This window comes from Vanessa atalanta, chromosome 8 (genome assembly GCF_905147765.1).
Source record: "Vanessa atalanta chromosome 8, ilVanAtal1.2, whole genome shotgun sequence".
NCBI lineage: Eukaryota > Metazoa > Arthropoda > Insecta > Lepidoptera > Nymphalidae > Vanessa > Vanessa atalanta.
Genome location: NC_061878.1, coordinates 12,857,121 through 12,877,985, shown reverse-complemented (window position 1 = coordinate 12,877,985; position 20,865 = coordinate 12,857,121). Strand labels below are relative to the sequence as shown.

The window sequence follows — 20,865 nt, the reverse complement described above, 5'->3', positions numbered from 1 at the left end:
CCAGCTCAGCTGTATGTATGTATATCCTAGTAGTGGAAAAAACTCCAAAAATAATCCACGTATATATATTTGTTCATTTAAATAAGGATATTGTAATCTATTTATCAGATGGCAAACTAATTCTAGCACACTTGGTTCCGCACACAACTTCCTGCACTAATAAGTTGCAATTAGCTTCCATCCGACGCTAATTAATTTCAGAACATCCAATATGATGCAAATTTCCTGGTAAACTTGCGTTCGAATGTCATATTAGTGTGCTATATTTGATTACTGCATTTATGTTTTAACTAGCTGTATATACTTGGAACTTCAAAGTTACATTAGGGATTCGCCACCTAGATACTTTATCTACCTTATCCTCTAATAAATTAATTTTTCGATGATATTCGTCTCTTATTCCAAAATAATTATTTATTGGCGTTAAAAATAAATACTACAAAAATAAGTATGAGTTTACAAAATAAGTATGACTATAATTAAATATTACTATTAGCTAAGTATGTTACTTTTGATTTTTCATTAATCTTCTCTTCGTAAAGTGCCAAACCACATGTAAATGGAAAATTACATGTGGTTTAGCACTTTACAAAGAGTGAAACTTATCCTGTATAGGTTACCTATTTACATAAACTGTGTTAAAGAGAAGTAGCTTATACCCTTATGGAAAATTAAAAGTAACATTAAATACATGTAGAGTAAATTGAAGTAGGAAAAACAAATTAAAAAAATAAATAACAAAACAAAAACTTGTATTATTGCTTCCACCAGAATTGTGTGATTCATTTTTCGCCCAAAGTATCAGATTTTGTCCCCGTTTCACGTGGTCAAGATTTGTACAATAGTTATTTTTATATAATTAAGGAAACGTAAATAATTATTTTGTTGTCAACCAATGCAGAGGCATTAAATTCGTTAATAACAATAATAGTTTTTAGAAGTTCGATGATGCTGAAAGTATTTAAATTAACATGAACCTCCTTATGCATTGAGGTCACCGAGTCAAAATCAAAGGCTGACTGACAAATAGCCATTTGATGGTAATTGGTCATCAAAGATTTTGGCACTGTAAGAAATATCAACCAATCCTCACATCGCAAATGTTGCACCGACCTTGAGAACTAAGATATTATATATATCCCTGGTGCTAATTTGTTCTATGAAAAACATATCTTCTCATACATATATCTATCGTATCTACTACTTATTTCCCCACGATTACTTAACTCAATAAGCCTTTCAAATCAACACTAGCCAACTCTTCATTATTGCGTTTATTTCACGCAGCTGTGAAAACTTCTGTAGTCCGTGGAGCTATTGGAAGTACGAGACGACTATAATTGATTAGGTTATGCGTGCTGAGTGGGAGAATTGGCATCTTCTGGAACTGAGGGATGATTACTTCTTGCAGCTGCTTGTACTACTTTCATACAGGAGAAATAATAATGTCTATTTATGTCTATGTCTATTTATGTAATATCTATTTATTGTGCGAAAAGAGTGTTTAATTTTTTAAGAAATTTTAACCACTCCTTACATGGGGCACCAATCTTGGAAGATAATATATAATGTCCCTTGTACTTGTAGTTACACTAGCTCACACATCCATCAAACTGGAACACAGCAATTCGTATTACTAAATGATGGTAAAATATACGAATATTGCATGGTACTTACTCGAACTGCCTTCCACCGTCTAAAGCTTATAAGAACTCACTTAAATGTAATATATTTTGCAATTTTAGTAAATTTACAAAAGGTGAGAAAGTTATTATATCTTACCTATAAACATTGCTGTCATTCAGACTTCTTGAAACTTTGACAGGTTCAAATTCGATAAACAAAAAATCATCCACTGTCTACTGTCGAACTCTTATAATCGGCATGACAAAGTAAATAGTTTTATCTGCAGATGGCTTCATATTGAAAGTGGTAAGGAAATAATTAACAATTGATATGCAAAAACTGAGAAGTATTTAGAAGCTAAACGGAGGGAGGGAGGTAGGGGAGATTCTTTATAACTTGTACCACAGCCAAGGCCAAATGTCGGCCAAATGTTGGATGAACAAATATTGGATCAGACTTAAGCATAATTAGTATACCACTACCCAATCAAGCACCCCGCGTATAACTGTGCAATACGTATAGCAATTCACCATCGAAACTACCTCCTATAACCACATCTCGTTAAGACAATATTAATGTCATAATCCATTTGAATCACATCCTGTAGCTGAGTTTCATCGAATCAGAATTTAATTATTATATGTATTTCAGACACAGTTAAGCTGGAGGAAATATTGAAATCAATTTTCTTGAAACATTAGCTTTTTTATCGTTAGTGAAAATTAAAAAACTCTGTGACACCAACATTGTACTTTTTGAAAATGAGGCTTACTTACTTAACTATGAGCCTCATTTCCCGATACCACCCTTTTGGCACTTTGGCTGTTTTTTCTTTCGGTTGATCATATAATCCACTCTTTTGGATAGCATTGCTATCAGCACTAAAATAATTTAGCTACTATTATTTTTGTTTACCTTTTATTTATCCTAGATTTAGATATAGACCCAAATCTATTGACTTTTTCCACGAATCTACATAATATAGTAAAGAAAAAGTAATTGTATTTTTTCTAGAAATTCTCAAGAGTAGTCTATGATATCCCAGTGCCTCGGAAAGCACGTTCAATCGTTCCTCCAATCGTGCCGGATTACCGTTAAATACGACTATGAGACTGAGTCCGCTTGTTTATTTTTATTTTTTATTTAATTTACAACATCCACGGGCTCACAGTTGCCCGTGTCTTTTATTACATTCTACTTTTATACATTTTGTCTTTTTATATTTTTACTGAACATCAGCCGATCTTCGCTGGACTTCAAGCTTGTTGTCTTCTTGGAAAACGGGGCCCACGCTAACTTTTTTTTCATTTTAAAATAATATATACATTATACAGAATATATAGTAGAAATGTATAGTAATATATAAGTAATTCTTTTAATCCTATTTACTGCAATCCAGCCGGCCCTGCTCCGCGCTCGATCAGAGAGAGTACAGCCTAGGTGACTCTGATGTCGCGTTTATTATAGATGTTTTGAGGCTGTGAATAGATCTACAATGGAACCAACCGCTTCCGCTTGTATTTGTTAAAAAAATTTAGTGCTATAATATTTGAAAGTAGCCGCTGTGGCTGGAAGTGGTCAGGTTTTTACGAATCGATTACAACATACGTACATATATATATATATATATATTTTTATAATCGAAATAAATGTGTGTGTAATTGAATTATAAATTAAGATTTTTGTATATTCTGAATAAATTAATATAAATGTAAACCACATCGAATTCAAATGTAAAGTTTACAAGAAATCAGCGAATAAACGGACAGATGCGAATAGCGATAATGTTTTATAGTATTTAAAAACTAAGATCCCTTTTATAATGGAATAGAAAAATCGGTTTTGTGCAATTTCGTTCGTTTGAAATGAATTCTGCTCATGAATTTTGCATTCACAGAATCCTTTGATAGTTGAAATCATTCATAAATGCATATTAAACGTGACAACCTTTGTACATATATACTAGCTTTATATCTTGTAACAGTGAATGTGCGAGAGACCAGTGTGTGTTACAATAGTTCTCCTTTGTTTGGTTTTTATTTGAATTATTATTATATTTTAAGATGGTAAAATTTAACTTAAAAAAAAAAAACATTTTCTGTCATAAATGAAGGCTATCCTCATTTTATACTTTCAAAGTTACGTAAAAAAAGGCCGAAAAATTTTAACATTCTGTTTATGAAGTTATATGTTGTACGAGGAGTACAGCTTTGTATATGTATGATAATGTTATATCACATCTTATTAATATGCTCTAGCATCAATCGATGGAAAGTTTTTAGTCATATTAGTTAAATAGCTAATAATAAAAAATTATCCATACTTTTATTCAACAATAATTTAGTTATACTTGGATTCAATTATTAAAATAAAGAATATTTATTTCAATAATATTAACCTTAATTTTTAAATTTCAAAGATAAATATGACTACGAAATAACCAAAGACACGTGTAAAGCGAAAAGTTACCCTAACAGTTGATGAACGTTCTAGAAGGTTTGTCTTTGTTCTATCAAGTTTACCGTTTGTTTGTTTTCTGTTACCGTAACAAGCCTAGTGTATGAGAAAGTGGGGGATAAAAAAAGAAAATTATTACAACGGTAGAGCGTTGTTCGACGATAAAAGTTCACACTTTTATACTCGCTTCTCATCCACTTTTTCACTTGCAGAGACTATTGCATATTCGTTACTCATACCTACAGATCTATATTAATAACTAGCTTAACTTGCGGTTTTACTCACGTGAAATTTATAAAACACAAATTTCCTACCCGGATGAAGTTTCGTAAAATCCGTTCTGATTTAGTGATTAATCAGTTAGTGGTATTTCGCTTTTAAATATATTGACCCGATCGAAACCTATCCACAAATATATATGGTTAAAAAATAATCATTTTTAATCGACAACGTAAATCCGCAATATTCGTTAAATCAAGATATTTCGATATTAAATCCATAAAATTCAATGACATTACAATTCAACGGGCGACCAGGGTATGGCCAGTGTATTTATATTTGTTTTTTTACCCAAACGTAGCCGGGCTTTCATCTAGTTATAAAAAACAGGGCAGAAGGATATGGTATACGTCAAAAGTACTAACACTATTATTATTAAATATTTACTTCACTCATTGAAGACTTTTAGAAATGCAAATGAACGGTCTGATAAGAGAGATCAGCTATATGCTGAATGCGCTCCAAGATCGAAAGAGCAAAATCCTCGTCGCGCTCATATCTCAAAAACCAAAGTCAGTTAAAAATGTATAGGACTTATTTGTAGAGCATAAATAAAAACACAAGAAAGTATTTGATCATAATTCTCGTATCACGATGCACAGCCGAGTATTCGCAAAAACGTGCAAAATTCAATCCTTTTTTCAAGATGGCGGCGAAAGCATAAAGGAAAATGAAGTCGAAAATATCAAGTAAAACTTTTCTAAGCCTCACCTACAACACTCATTCATTTGCATTTTTCGGGACGTTTTTTTATATAATTACTGGACTATATAATATTTATGTGGGAGATAATATTTTTAATCAAGTTCCGGTCTTATAACACGGTTGTATAATTGACTAAATGACAAGTGTTTATAGCTCGACAGATGTCAACAGATCAGAAGCGGTTCAGTGTTGAACACGGCACTATCGGTGCTCTGAACTGTTTATTTGGTAATAACCCAGGTGAGCGTATTGTTGTATTTATTCTGTAACAATGTAATTTAACTATTCATTGTAATCAGAGTTTAGAAATAAGTATAAGTACTGCTATTATATTAAATATACTTTGTTTACTTATAAATTGGTTTTACTATTTATTTTGCCTTCCGTTCTCTCATATGTATTTTTAAATTAAACAGAAAAATAGAAAGAGAGGAAAATATTTTGACGAATTCTGTTTCTCTTTTACACCGCTTTCAGTAGTGCGTTCATTTTTTTCTTTCTTCAAGTGAACTTTGTTCCAAACAACTGATTATAAATATTAAGCGTCCTAATAATATATCTCTACGTACAAACTAATAGCCACAAAGATAAACGCATGTTACCACCTGCGCTTTCTGAATTATTTTTCGTATTTTTGTGACGCACTAACTAAATGCGTCATAATGGGAATCTGTTGAAACTTACGCAAGACAAAAAAAAAATATATATACTGTAATTTAAGTTCATCTTTATATAATAATGATAAAATAATGATGAATATGAACAGTGAAAAGAAAAGTGAGAATACGATTTTTGTAATAGATATGTAATAGACTACATGTTCAATATCGGATTTGCTAATAAAAAGTTATTGAACTGTTGTCGTATAGAAGTTCTCAGTGACAGCCTTGAGTTTCAAAGTGTGCAGTTTACGCTTCCGTGCCTGAGAAAGCAAGTAAAGCCGTTGATCCTGAGGCGTCGATGTGCGCCACCGGAACACTTATCAGTTGTGCAAGATTTGTCGTCCCATCGGACTTGTGTATTAAAGCTCAGCAGCGCAGAAGTCGCCTTTGAGTATTATATATATTTATTCGTTCATTCATTCAGAACATCCAATAAAAATTACAAGTATTGAAATATAAAACACATGAAACACAAACAATATCGCGACTAATTATATTACATTCAATTTGAAGTTATTTTTGTTAATCTCTTATATTATCCCAAAAAATCAATATCCTGTACTTGGAAATTAAATGTAAATCCGTCGCTGTGAGTAGTTAAGCGGATAAATCATAAAAAGCAGAGATGAACTATTATACTTTTAAAGGTAATGTTAATTGTAACATCGTTTCTGTAAAACGTCTGGTTCAACCAATTCTATATAAGGTCATAAATATTTAAATGTCACAAATCGGTCCCTTACGATAAACTCACTATGGACAACTTGTTAGGAAACACATTTAATACACACTGACCTCGCCGGCGGGATCGTGTACCCTCATTCGTCATATTCCATCGACGCTCAGACGTTTAACAGCGTCATACACATTATGTCCTCCTTACGACGACGACATTCTAAGCTGAGAGCTATCCTCACAATAGACACAACAGGCAGATATTGTTTTACGTTTTTTTTTTTTAGCATTAGCGGCCTGTAAATTTTCCCATTGCTTCCACTGCTGGGATAAAGGCCTCCTCTCCCTTTGAGGAGAAGGTTTGGAGCATATTCCACCACGCTGCTCCAATGCGGGTCGGCGGAATACACATGTGGCAGAATTTCGTTGAAATTAGACACATGCTGGTTTCCTCACGATGTTTTCCTTCACCGCCGAGCACGAGATGAATTCTAAACACAAATTAAGCACATGAAAATCAGTGGTGCCTGCCTGGGTTTGAACCCGAAATCATCGGTTAAGATGCACGCGTTCTAACCAATCAATGATTAAATAAATACTTTCATTTGAACGTTCTCATATACACACTTTATTCGTCCAGTGGCTTTATAAGACTTCCACCCACTTTAAAAATATAATATCACATTTTAGACATTAATCCGACGCTTATAAGGCTCATAATTCCATGATAATATATGATACACCTTTGCAAGTTGTGACGTGTACACAGACCATTTAATTGACTTGGAGTTTATTTTAGAGTGATGTATTTATTACGCTACTGGATCGACCGTATTTGTGACGTCATCCATGGAATTCAACGAGGTAGTTTGATGTTTGAGTACCGTTTTATATTTGAAGTGCAATCATTAAAAGTATTTCTGTTTATATATTTTTTTGTTTTCCTAAAATATTCGCTTTCAAACAATATTATTTTCTATTAATAGCATGCATTCATATGCCTTCAGGCCATATGCATATGTGAAAGTTTTACTGCTGATCAAAATTAAACTTTAAGGATATAATAACTTATAGTTCCATTTCGGATACAAGTTATTTATTAGGCTGAAGCTCTCGATGTCGATGTAGTTGGAGCTGTTGTGTCCGGTACTTTTATAACGAGGCTAACATGACTTATAAAAAAAATAGTTCTAAAAATAATTAATTATATAATATCTCCCTTCAATGAAATATACAGCTTATATCAATAGTAGGTACGACTTGGTCTTAAGGGTCTTAACCTAAGGTGCAGCGCAATCAATATCTCGTGGTTTACTCTGGTTGTGGCATTGTTGGTAGAACTTGGTAGACAGTCCTTTGAGAACTTACGGGCCATGGTAAACGACCGACATGAAACTGTTGACATATGAGAAGCTTCTCTAATTAGCAGAGTGGTTGGACTTACCTAATTAGATTAATCATAATATATTTATATAATTATTCAAAATAGTGTGCCAAACTAATTATCCTTTATCCAATGAAATAAAATATTGAAAATAATACACCAGATAGTGGCGTGATTGTACGTAATGAAAATTATTGTTCAGCCAATTTTCAATCGACTTTAAAAAAGAAGGGATCCCAATTTAATGTTTGTTACTTTAGAACTCCATCATTTATGAACCAATTTGACAAAATATGTCTTGTTTGGAACGGTATATATTTCCCTTATGATCCCATTTACATTTGAACAAACAATACATACCGGAAGGATGAAACTCAGTAGTTACTCTTTTTCAACGTTTAAAAATGATCACACGGTCTGTCTATCTAAGTCACCCTGTCCACGCTTCTTTGTCATCTATTTAATCTTATATTGAGTTATATGCTTTCTTTACCAATGCATTTTTATGAATGATTTATGAAACCGTAAATTTACCGTTTCATAAATATCCACGAAATTTTATAAAAGAAACCGACACAACAATAAATCCTACACAGTTGCTAGTTTACATTGATAACGAACGCAGTCCTGAAATCGGACATCACTGTCAACATAATTTTAAAGTTTGGTTAGTTAATTAATGCTGATTTTCGTCTAAAACTAACAGGATTACATTACTAATATAAATTGAGCGTTAACTGTGCCCCGTTTGAACATTATGCTTAAATTGTTCACCATTTATTATCATTGAATCTTGTTACTGCGTTACAGTTGTTAACTTTTATTCATTTACATTCAATGCTAACAGCGGTTTAAAATGTCATTCTGCATTTATTTCAATGATAGCGAAGTCGTAACGTTTTATCGTCGCCATTCAACGCTTCATATGGTAAAAATATAACATTAGTAATCGTAGCTGCTCGCTATTATTTCGCAAGATTATTTTCTAAACTATTTGTCACTCGTAGTTTTGCTTGGTTTTAGAAAATTTTTGTAAGGTGTTAGGTGTAAAAAAGTATATGCTATCATCGCGTGGTTTGGCCGTGAAAGCGGATAGACAAATAAAGTTACTTTATCATTTATAATGTTAGTAGAGATTATGAAATCTCCAAAACTGTCTCATGAATCTTCTAAAGTTATGCGTTCGAAGTATATTTCTGTTATTTCGATTGAGTTTAATAGTTTGATGTGATGTATGTTTCTATTTCAAGGGAGTTTCTCAATCATAATTTCATGACTACACTTTGTATTTCCTTCTCTAGGCTTATTTGGGACTTTTTAATTTTGTGCCAGTTTTGCAGTTGAAAAGTTATTAATCTTAGTGATATTTCTACGTCTGAGTGGTAGTTTAGTTTAGCCTGTCCATGATGAGATATCTCTGTTATGACTCGATTAAGTATTTTAATTCATCTCGTGCTCGGCGGTGAAGGAAAACATCGTTAGGAAACCTGCGTGTGTCTAATTTCAACGATATTCTGTCACACGTGAAGCCCCAACCCGTATTGGAGCAGCGTGGTGGAATATGCTCCTAACCTTATCCTCAAAGGGAGAGGAGGCCTTAGCCCAGCAATGGGAAATTTACAAGTTGTTACTATTATTATTAAATATTGACGATATATTGCGTGATGGTCTATTTAGTTGTGTGAATGCATCATAAATAGTTTAATATTATTTACGAGTCGAGTCTTATTGAAAGAGTACATTATAGAGAGGAGACCGCGTCTCGGCAAACGTAGTGTAGGACGTCTTCTGGCACGGTGGAGTGACGACTTGCGCAAGACGGCTGGCAGGAGCTGGATGTGAGTAGCCGAAGATAGATCACAGTGGCGTGCAATTGGAGAGGCCTACGGCCAGCAGTGGACGAGTATGGGCTGCTGATGACGAGTTAGCTCCGACTTCTATCAAACTATTGATATTAATGACTCTTTCCATTTCATACGTATATTAAAAAACTTTTTTCCTTCCGAATGCAATTAATATCTTCACTTACGAATAATTTAATATAATCTCTTCGTCCTACGTGACGTATTGGCCAAATAATCTTCGCTAATTTAGCACAGATGAAATTTATTTCTCAATTATTTGCTAAATGAACTCTCATTTTGCGAGTAATTGAATTTAAAATCTACAAAGTCATGTGCCTCCATATTTTTAATTAGAATTATCATCTGTAATTATTATAACACTAGCAAACGGTCCCGGCTTTGTACGAAAACAAGGATCTACGTGATATGTAAATATCGAAATACATAACCAAAATGTCGGTTAACGCGACGCACGGAAACAAAGCTCCCAATCGGCACGATTATTTCCAAGATCTTTTACAATCATCTTCATATTAAGATGATTAACTTTACCAACTATGAGAGCATAGTGCATGAGATGACTTATCAGTCACGTTATAAAACAAAAGGCAGATAGAGCGTGGGCCATATTACAGTGAAGCAACAAGAGCATTTACAACAATAGTAAGTATTCCTGATTGAAGTTTTTTATTTAGTAATCATATTTACATACATCATTATTCACATGCAAAATGCACAGAAAAATCGAGGAAACAGATAATACTCTGGTACCCAAGAGATGGACGGGGACGTCCAACAAGAAGATGGGAAGATGACTTTCGCTTAGCCTTGGGACCTTACTGGACCAGAGCAGCAACACAGACTGCAATGGAAGCAGTTGGAGGAGGCCTATGTCAAAAGACACACCGAACTGAGGGATATTTTATAATAACAACACAACTATGCACACGCAAATAACTGCAAATGCTCGGAATAAAGGGCTATTATTATTAATAATAACATTTATATGTATACAGATTTAGTAATTTACCAAGAAAAATGGCAAAAATTTATTGCTCGAAACGGCATCATTGAAGACGTTTAAGTGACCTAATACGTGAGGCAAAAGTTTTGTACATGAAAATGACTGTAACGGAGGAGTAAAAAACTTGGCACAGTTAAAGTTTATATCGGGAAAAGGTGCAGAAAGCTAATATTTTATACCTTAAATAGATAAAAATATACATACACTTGCGTTTGACATACACACATATACACTCACACAAAGAAACAGACATAATAAATCATCAATTATTACACCGCTGGTGTAATAATAGATGATTAATTAATTTCGTTCGAAATTCGAATCGTACACCTCAGTATTGTTTTCATATATAATTTGATGTATAAATCGTTCAGTCGAACTCGTATCTTAAAAAAATCTGTTGCTCATTTTATTCTCTTGCCAAATAAATTCCTTTGCCACGAAATCAGATATCAGATTATCTATAACAAATCCTTTACACACGAATGTGTTGTAAATTACCTTTGAGGTACCCTAATAAAGGAGATAACAGTATTTCCATGTCGTAAACAAAACCGTCGGGCGTGTTATGCCCTCACTCGAAATGTTCCGTAGCTTTAAATAGCTTAATGTATGAAATCTATTGGCATGCCTTGGGATCACATCGGTTTGTATGTCGTGATGACCAGCGGTATGATGCTGTTTTATGCCGTCACGACTCTTCCCTCAAAGTAGTAGGTTGCGTGCACGTGACCGCCTATAAGACCTAACATCACAAACTCTATAATATACTCAAAATATATGGCCTTTTCGTTACTTCAAGAAGTATTGAATAACTGAAACTATGCTGATTTAGCGGAATGGCCAAGCTACATATTTGGACTAACTCTTAGAGTTTGTGAAGTTAGGCCTTGTAGAATAAGATCAGAGTTAAAAGAGGGTCTCGTCTTGGCATTTTACATGAAAATGTTTTTGGTGGGATAGTATATAAAATTATTTAAAAATATTTTAGTTATTGCTTAATCCATACAGGGTTTCTTAAAATTGTCTGTTATTTAAAACGTTGCTTTCCCTCTAACCGGGTACTCCAACTAGGTGTCCCACGAAACATCTCGTTTTTTATTAACAAAACATGTTTTGTGCTTTTATTTATTTTACGCCATTATATATTTATACAGTTTCTCATAGTTGGTGTTATGTCTGTAGTTAAACTCACTTACTTTTCAAGCCGGTAAACAACAATGCATAGTATTCCTGTTTAGCGGTTGAATATATAATGAGTGGGTAGTAACTATTCAGATGAGGTTTCACAAAGCGTGGTAAGGCAAGTAAAATAAATTCATACGCATTTTATTTATACATACATATATATTTGTTGACTTCCAGGTAAGATATATTACATATATAATTGTATTTAACTGGCATGACTGTATTTTTAAACGTTTCTTGCCGGTTCTTCTCGGTAGAATATATACCATCCAAACCGGTAGTAGCTTCACTTAATATAGTTTGTTTAATTTTAAATGAAGATTCGAAAGCGCTTGTATAAAGTAAATTTTAATTTGATTTGTCCTTAAATATATACAAATAGGAATAAAAAATAGGTACTGTATAAATCTTGACTACGTAGAATGGCAGCAAGAATGCTAGCAGCATTTCCCCGTTGAATCGCAATTCCGATCCTCTGGTTTAAAAATGAACCAGCCCTCCCAATATAAGAGGCATTATTGGAGTATTGTATTCATTTTATATAACTGAGGAACCCTAAAATGAATAAATAAGTGGTGTGCTGTATGATTTATAACGAGGCTTACCGAGGTGATGGTTGAACGCAATTGGGGACACAATATCATCCTATGGTGTGCGGTTAGTGTAGGTACAATAATTTAGGGGACACCACACGTATTGAAAATATTTACATGACATGAAAATACTTATAAAAGCAACAACTGCTTGAGATATAATTGAAGTTTATTCTACTTAGTTTCTGTGGAATTATAGATTTTGTAGTGTAGGGCGTTGATGCTATAGTAAAATTCCAGTCATTTGAATCCCGTTAATCCTGCCTTGGCAGAGAGGGGCAGGGCCGTTTATCCAATATTTTCTTCACCCTTCGTGTACGAATAATTTTAATGATGATCGGTTGAGTTAATGACGACAAGTAAAAGCGTAACAAACTAACTCACTTTCGTATTCACAATATTAGATTTCAAAATAAAGGGATATTCTGTGTACTTTACTCTTTACTTAATATGTTTTACATTTATTGAATAATCTTGACGAGAGGATTAACTGTGAATGTGAAGCTTATTACACAAGTGATGGAATTTTAGTATGAGATAATTGTTAGTGTAAATGGAAACTCAGTCCTACTTGCCCAGACAACGCTCGAGCGTCTGCTTAAGCCAGCGTTTTTCTTTTCATTAAGTTAATCAGCTTAATTTTTCTTTTATCTGTTATATTTTTCTCAGCATACTTAATAATAAGGTTCTTTGACTACTTCGACATTAACGGACCATCTACCTTTGCACAAACAGCGGCAAAACCAAAGCCTGCACAGCTCCCTAACCACACCCTGATTGTCTTTTCGAAAGATCTGCGAGAAACTAGCGAAAATGTCATCAACAAGATCAGGGCCGCCCAGGACCTAAAAACCACCGGAGCAGGGTCCGAAAGGTCAGGGACCAAATGGTGGTCCTGAGGTGCGCCTGTACGGAGAACCTAAACCTTTATTTAAAAATATGGAGTAAGTTTGTGTACATTGTACACTACAGGAAAGTTGACGTCAGGTTAAATCTGAATAAGCCATGACTACTTTATTGTTTAACAAATTGAGAAAAAACTATCAATCAATATGAATCTATTAAAAATCGTATAAAATAAAGACTCTTTCTCTATATTCACATGTCTATGAGAAGTAGTGACGTATGTACCAATATCATAAAAAGTAATAAATAATTAAACGTTATAACATAAATAGATATTAAATATTTTCTTACTAAATTCACTTCTCATTTTATGTAGATGATTATTGTTTTTTTTTAGTTTTATAAGTACAACTCTATAAAGTCAAGTCAAAGTCAAAATTTTATATTCAATATGGAAGTATTCCACTTGGTTATTTATAGTCAAAAATCTACCACCGGTTCGGAAATTAACATTTCGGACCAGAGAAGAACCGGCGAAAGAAACTCAGCGGGATATATTTTTTTAATTTCATTTTCTCAAGTATAGATTTCATGTTTTCATGTACAATAATAATGAACATTTTTTCGTTATTTGAAACAGCCTGGAGGCGATCAAATCAGTCCCAAGGTGTGCAATCAACTAAAAAGTCATTAGTGTTGTAATATCCTTTAGCACAGAAACGCTCATTACGGATCTTTTAAATTTTACAATTGAATATTTTTTAACGTTTTCTGGGATCCTGTTGTAAAAACGTATACATTGCCCCAAAAAAGAGTTACTAACCCTGTGAAATCGGGTACTTGGAGTAATAAATTCATTCTTGTGCCTAGTATTAATAGAATGTACGTCACAATTTCTGGAAAAATCATTTATGTTTTTGCGTACATACATAACATTATCAAAAACAAATTGATAAACGACAGACATTATTTTGATTTCTTTAAATTTACATCTTAACGAATCTTTTGGGCCTAGGTTATAGATTGCACGAATAGCCCTCTTCTACAATACAAAAATAGTATTAATATCAGCTGCATTACCCTTGAGTAGGAGTACGCTATAAGGCTTCTGTGAAAATAACTAAAATATACTAGGCGAGCCAATGAAACAGAAGATGACATCGTACGATGCATCAGACTAGACGTATAGAAGCGAATATTAAAGACAAAAAATGTCATTAAATAAAATATATTACGAGATCAAAATTTATATTCCCATGAAAATCCGGGACGAGCAGTTAGTGAATATATAATCCAATACAAAAACACAATAACTTCCCGCTTAATCTCGCTTCTTAAATTGTTTACGAAAGTTATAAAGCAGTTACGATATTCTTAAAAAAGAAATTCGTCGTGTAAACATTTCGCACAATTGATTATCTTAAGATTTAAATTATTTAGACGGATACATAAAGTTGATTCTATATTGTATGAGTATAAGAGACAGCTATGTGTTTGTTTTATCGAATAAATTTTATTAGTGAAAACATTGACGCCATTCCAACTTTTAAACGACAGTGATATATATCGGCATTTGTTTAAATCGTTTGGATATCTTCATCACATTCTTTATTTGAAATTCTACGTCTGATGTGGAGCTGTGATGGCCTAACGGAAATTATTGCTAGATCTTATCCGAAGGTAACGTCATCAAATCCATGCAATCACCATTTACGTTAAAATTGATCTCGTGTTCGGCGTCAAAGATAAACAAGTGAGGAGCAGACCGATAAACAAGTGAGGAGCAGACCACTGAAAAAACTTTTTCTTCTCAAGTTTAGTTCTTAATTCCATAGACAAAATTCGTTCTATTTGTCTTGCCTAATATAGAACAGCAAAATTTAAAGCTAACTTTAAACAATAGTGATCCAAATGTAACTAATGCTACAGTATTCAGACAACAACTTCAGTGGAATCCTTTAAAGCTGTTAGAAAAGTTAGACGCCTAACTGTTGTTGATACTGCTCGATTAGTACACTTTGGCTACTTTACGTCCTACGGCATTTTGCTTTGGGATAACGTTACCGATATCGAAAGTGTTTTCATTCTGCCAAATAGAGCGGTCTATTTATACTCTTGGAGCTCGAGACTCCCTTCGGGATATTTTAATGAAGTGGGTATACTTTGTTATTTTACAGTACATTTACAATATTATGTACATTCGCAATAATATAGATATTTTTGAAAGAAACGGTGACGTTCATTGTATAGACACGAGGAGGAAATGTAAGTTCATAGACATCCTTCCGCTTCTTATTCACGGTTATTTCCAACTTAGTCTATTGAACATTAAAATCTCATATATCAAAAGCATTGATAAATAAGGCATATTACTAAATAAAGCATCATAACAATGTGAAAAATTGTGGTTCGCTGGTATTGGTTGATTTCCGGGCAGAATTAGCAGCAATTATTATTAAAAAGGTTGGAAGAGAGTAACTACTGAGTTTCTTGCCTTTTCTTCTCGGTAAAATATACTTTCAGATCCGATGGTAGTTCTAGATTTAATATAACATGACAATTCAAAAGTGCTTTTATTCTTATTTGAATAAATTATATTTTGATTTTGTTCTTAACTGCCAAGGCAGGATTATTTGAGGGACATGAAATCTTATAATCCAGTCTCCTGCAAAGAGAAAATTATTGATTGAATTAATTAGGTCATAATTTATTCGAATTAAGATACTAATTACTTCTTAAATAAATAAATTTGCCGAAATGCATCTTGAGAACAATTGAAGATATAAAAAAAATATTTAAATACAAAAGTTGTACATTATTTTATTCTCTAGAATATTTATTTTATCGCCTTGAAATTGCATTAATAAACTGTATGAGACCTTTTGAAGTCTCTGCCAAAGCACGACAGAGACAGAACAGGCGCTGGGGTCGCTTAATATTTATAAAACAACAGCTGTTTATTGGGGTGTTTCTCAACTGCACGAGACGGTAGGACTTTAGTATTTTCCCTTTGGCCTTAATATCTGAAATAGATTCAAACTCGAACATAGAAGATGGAAATATATCTGCGAATAAATCCTACGTTATATTCATAAATAAAATAACATTTCATGTTTTCTCAATGTTGAACGCATATTTGCAGAGAAGACATTTATAGAGAAATTCTTAAACCTCCAAAAATAAAGTGAGTTATTATTTATATTATTTATTTCATCTCTACGATTTAATATCCTTTCAATTAAAAATGTTCCTACAATTCAATATCAATTTGAAAACATTTTCACTATTAATTGTGCATTTATTCTTTAGAGTTTCAGTTTACATTATTCATGAGAAGAAAAGGTTCATTCCAGACCTTTAAAAACTGTCTAATAACATATTTCGTGTCACGAACAAAGAAAAAAAAAATTACATTTACATAGGTTGGAGCAAAAACCCTTATAAATACGCTCAAATGTTTTCGACACATAATGGACCACGCTGATTGAGAAAACGAAGACCTTATCACTATATAAATAAGATTGAGAATCACATAAAACACATTACTAATGGCAAAGTTCGATATATACTTATCACAAAAGGTAGCGAAGATTGAAACAGGTAAATACGAATTTTGTTGGGTATTATGCAATAGAGTGACTTTTGGATTAGTGACCCTCTAAGGACTCCTGTCGGGAGGTTTGCCAATCCAATCCAATCTATTTGGGCTTACAAGACAGAACTCTCAATTTGGAAAAAATTAGGACAGATTTACTTGGTATTGGGACTATTTATCTGTTTAAAAAACTAGCTTTTTTTCCTTAAACATTTAAGATAATATTCTATAAGAAATGGGTATATTTAATTTTAAGACGTTTTAGGTAACCTATTTATTAAAGTTACGACAAAATCGGTTCGACATCGACGAATATAACACGTTACACAAAAATCTACGATTTTATCATTAATCCCGCTAGTATTTCTTTGAAATTTTATAAATAACGTAACCTTATTTAATGAATAAATTAATTTATTGTAAATAAATGTTTAATTAAAAACAATAATGAAAATAATACGAATAAAAATTTGATTGTTTTAAAGCCTTAATTTATATTTTAAATACAAAGCAATTCGCATATCTATCATTCCTCTCAGATAAAGTATTTCAACAGAAATATAGTTTTATTATAAGTACGATAAATAAACAAACATATCAATTACATTATTGTTTGTCGAATAAATATTTTTATTTACGAAAACGTGATATATATTATCTTATATCAATCATAATAATAAGATTTATCGTGGGAATGTACGTAACGATAAATCAAGTGTTACCAGGTAACGCTTCTGACGGATGTTCTCGAACTTTCGCTGTCTTGAGAACAATATCTTCAACGACTATATTTAGCGGAGAATTCGCACGAAATTCTTGAATCAGAAAAATATATGCTTCACTTTTCTTGTATATAACTATGATCTCATATATGATGATGATAACCGATAATTTAATTATTAATGTGTTTGTGATCTTTAAGGCATTTTCTGCCTCGCACCACCACTCTGTGGAACCAGCTTTCGCCGGCGGTTTTTCCGAACCGACGCGACTTGGGAACCTTCAAGAAAAGAACGTACTTATTCCTCAAAGGCCGACAACGCACCTGCAACCCCCCTGGTGTTGCAGATGTTCATGGGTGGTGGTAATCACTTTCCATCAGGTGAGCCTCCTGCTCGTTTGCCCCCTATAGAATGAGGGAGAGGAGGTCTTAGCCTTGGTTTACGTATGTTGTACACATATATTATATCATACGATGCTTTATACAGAAATGTCGCAATATACAGTGTGGTCGTTGTTTTTTAATTTGTTGATTGCAAACAATAAACAAGTGAGCGTCGGAAATCCGTAGCAAACCTTTCAGCTTTTAATAATACATTTAATTAAATACACCTCTAGTTTCATCGGCAAATATTCTTCTCTTCATTACTACGAGTAGGTATGCGTTATTGAATCCTAATGCTCCTTATTAGAAGCACATAACTGAGTTTCTTGAAGATATTTCGGTGTCCATATTGTGACTGAGTCTTATCCTAATTACATTAAATCAGACTTAGTCTTCTTTTTATATCATAGGGAAGCGGTTGGGCGAATTGACCACTTGATGATAAGTGACCATCAATGATCATTGATATTGGCGCCGTAAGATGTTAACAAACATTATACATAATATTATTTATATATAATAACTATATAATATTCCTTAGTTCGCCAATGTACCACCAATGCCAATCTTGGGAACTCAGACGTCCCTTGTAACTGTAGTTACACTGGCTCACAGCATGTGAAACCGGAACACAATACTATGTATTGCTGCTTGGCTAGAGCCGAGATGGCCAAGTGGTTAGAACGCGTGCATCTTAACCGATGATTTCGGGTTCAAACCCAGGCAGACACCACTGAAATTTCATGTGCTTAATTTGTGTTTATAATTCATCTCGTGCTCGGCGGTGAAGGAAAACATCGTGAGGAAACCTTTTTTTTTTTTCGCTGGAAAAACGCGTTACGCGTTTCCCCCACGTGGAAGTGGGGGGGTATGTGGGACTCGCCGGTGCCCAAGATGTTAGCGGCACACCGGAATACCCACTAAAAAACCAGCGGTACCCTCTCCGTCTCATCGGTAGGCGCCACGGGATCGCTTTCGCATACTACCGTGACGCCCTGACGGTCGGCCCACCTATGCGGGCCTCCAATTCCTAGGGGGGATTCCCGGGGTACTGAGAACCCTCCTAGCTCCTGTGGCGCCTATTGAGGCGGGGGGAGAAGGTGGTCTTCTTCGGCGGATCGGGTCTGCAGCAGCGTCCACCTCCCGCTCCCGTTCCGCTGCCTCCTTCTGCGACATAACGTTTTCGCAGAAGGAGCGCATTTCTGACCAGCACGCCTCGCTACCGAGCATTGCGTTGATGACGCTCGGCAGCGAGAGGTTTCCGCCCAAAGACGCCACCAGGGAATGCCTCTGGGGCCCCCACGCAGCACACTCAGTCAGGGTGTGGTACGCCGTGTCCACTGACGCGCCACACTGATGGCAGGAGGGTGACACCTCCCGCCGCGCTATCCCGTGCAGGTACTTACCGAAGCATCCGTGCCCGGTAAGTACCTGCGTCATCCTGAACGTGAGCGTGCCACGCTTTCTCTTGACCCAGCGACTCAAGTGGGGACGAACCGCCTCCACTGTCGCCAGGCCTGCCGTGGGTGACCCCAGATCCTCCTCCCATCGGGCGATCAGGGCTTGCTGGGCTATGGCTCTGATCCGCCCGACCTCCGCCAACCCTGGACGGTCGCCGCCGTTCCTCGCCTCCGCCCGGAACCGGTACACCTCTGCGAGCACCTCCGCTTGGAGTTCCCAAGGTGGATCACCCGCGAGAAGTGTCGCCGCAGTCCATGACACCGTACGGTACCCTCTTATACCTCTCACTGCTATGACCCTCTGCGGTTTCCGCAAGAGGGCCCGATTGCCAGCGGTGAGGGCGTCTATCCAAATCGGGGCACCGTACAGCGCCATTGACCTCACTACACCGGCATATAGTCGCCGACATAGCGATCCCGGCCCTCCCACATTTGGTAGGAGGCGTCCCAGGGCGGCAGCGGCGTTGATGAGCTTCGGCCCGAGTTGAGCGAAATGCTGCCTGAAGCTCCATCGTCCGTCCAGGATCAGGCCCAGGTACTTCATCTGGGCCTGCACCTTGATCACCGTCCCCTGGACGGTGATACTTGCCCCTCGAGGGGGTCCCCTTCGTGGACCGTGGAAAAGGAGAGCCTCCGTTTTCGAAATGGAGACCCTCAGGCCCAGCGCTTCCATCCGGTCCACGGTGAGAGCAGTTCCGACTTCAGCCAAGCGGGCTGCGTCCCCAAAATCTCGCCCTGTCGCCGTGATGAGGGTGTCGTCCGCGTAACAGAGCACCCCCATCCCGGGAAGGACGGGAGCTCTCAAGAGCCAATCGAAACTAACGTTCCACAGGATTGGGCCGAGAACCGACCCCTGTGGAACGCCGCAGCCTACCCGATGCCGGACTAGCTCCCCATTGACCCCCACCCAGAGGACATCGTGAGGAAACCTGCATGTATCTAATTTCAACGAAATTCTACCACATGTGTATTCCGCCAACCCGCATTGGAGCAGCGTGGTGGAATATGCTCCAAACCTTCTCCTCAAAGGGAGAGGAGGCCTTTATCCCAGCAGTAGGACATTTACGGGCTGCTAATGCTAATGCTAAAAATGCTGCTTGGCGGTAGAAAATATAATGAGTGGGCGGTGGTGGTGCCCAGACGAGCTTGCACAAAGACCTACAACAATAAATAAATTAATTAAAATTTCATATTTTTTTCTCTAGTTTTCAAGTCATTTAAATGTCTTTACACCAATAATTTCTTTTACTTTTTTTTGTATTTTTTTTTCTATTTCTCGTTATGTTTTAGGACATATTGTATACATTAGTTTTTATTGTATATAGTGTGTAAGTGTATACATTATATACTTGTATGTTATATGTTTTGATAATATATTTTATATATTGATATATAGTTTGTGTATTCTATATTTACATTTAT

General features: G+C 35.4%; 1 protein-coding gene across 1 annotated transcript; it reads right to left on the bottom strand.

The window, feature by feature from the left end:
* Nucleotides 1–15,933: 15,933 nt before the first annotated feature.
* LOC125065953 lies at nucleotides 15,934–20,248 on the bottom strand. Its single transcript, XM_047673813.1, has 2 exons — nucleotides 19,634–20,248; nucleotides 15,934–15,948 (listed from the first exon to the last, which is right to left on the bottom strand). Exons 1-2 carry the CDS (start codon nucleotides 20,222–20,224, stop codon nucleotides 15,934–15,936), a joined length of 606 nt encoding a protein of 201 aa, XP_047529769.1. The 5' UTR covers nucleotides 20,225–20,248.
* Between the last annotated feature and the right edge of the window lie 617 nt (nucleotides 20,249–20,865).

What these genes read in the sequence shown, in the direction of transcription:
- LOC125065953 (XM_047673813.1), bottom strand. Translation starts at nt 20,224, where the DNA reads ATGGGGGTGCTCTGTTACGCGGACGACACCCTCATCACGGCGACAGGG.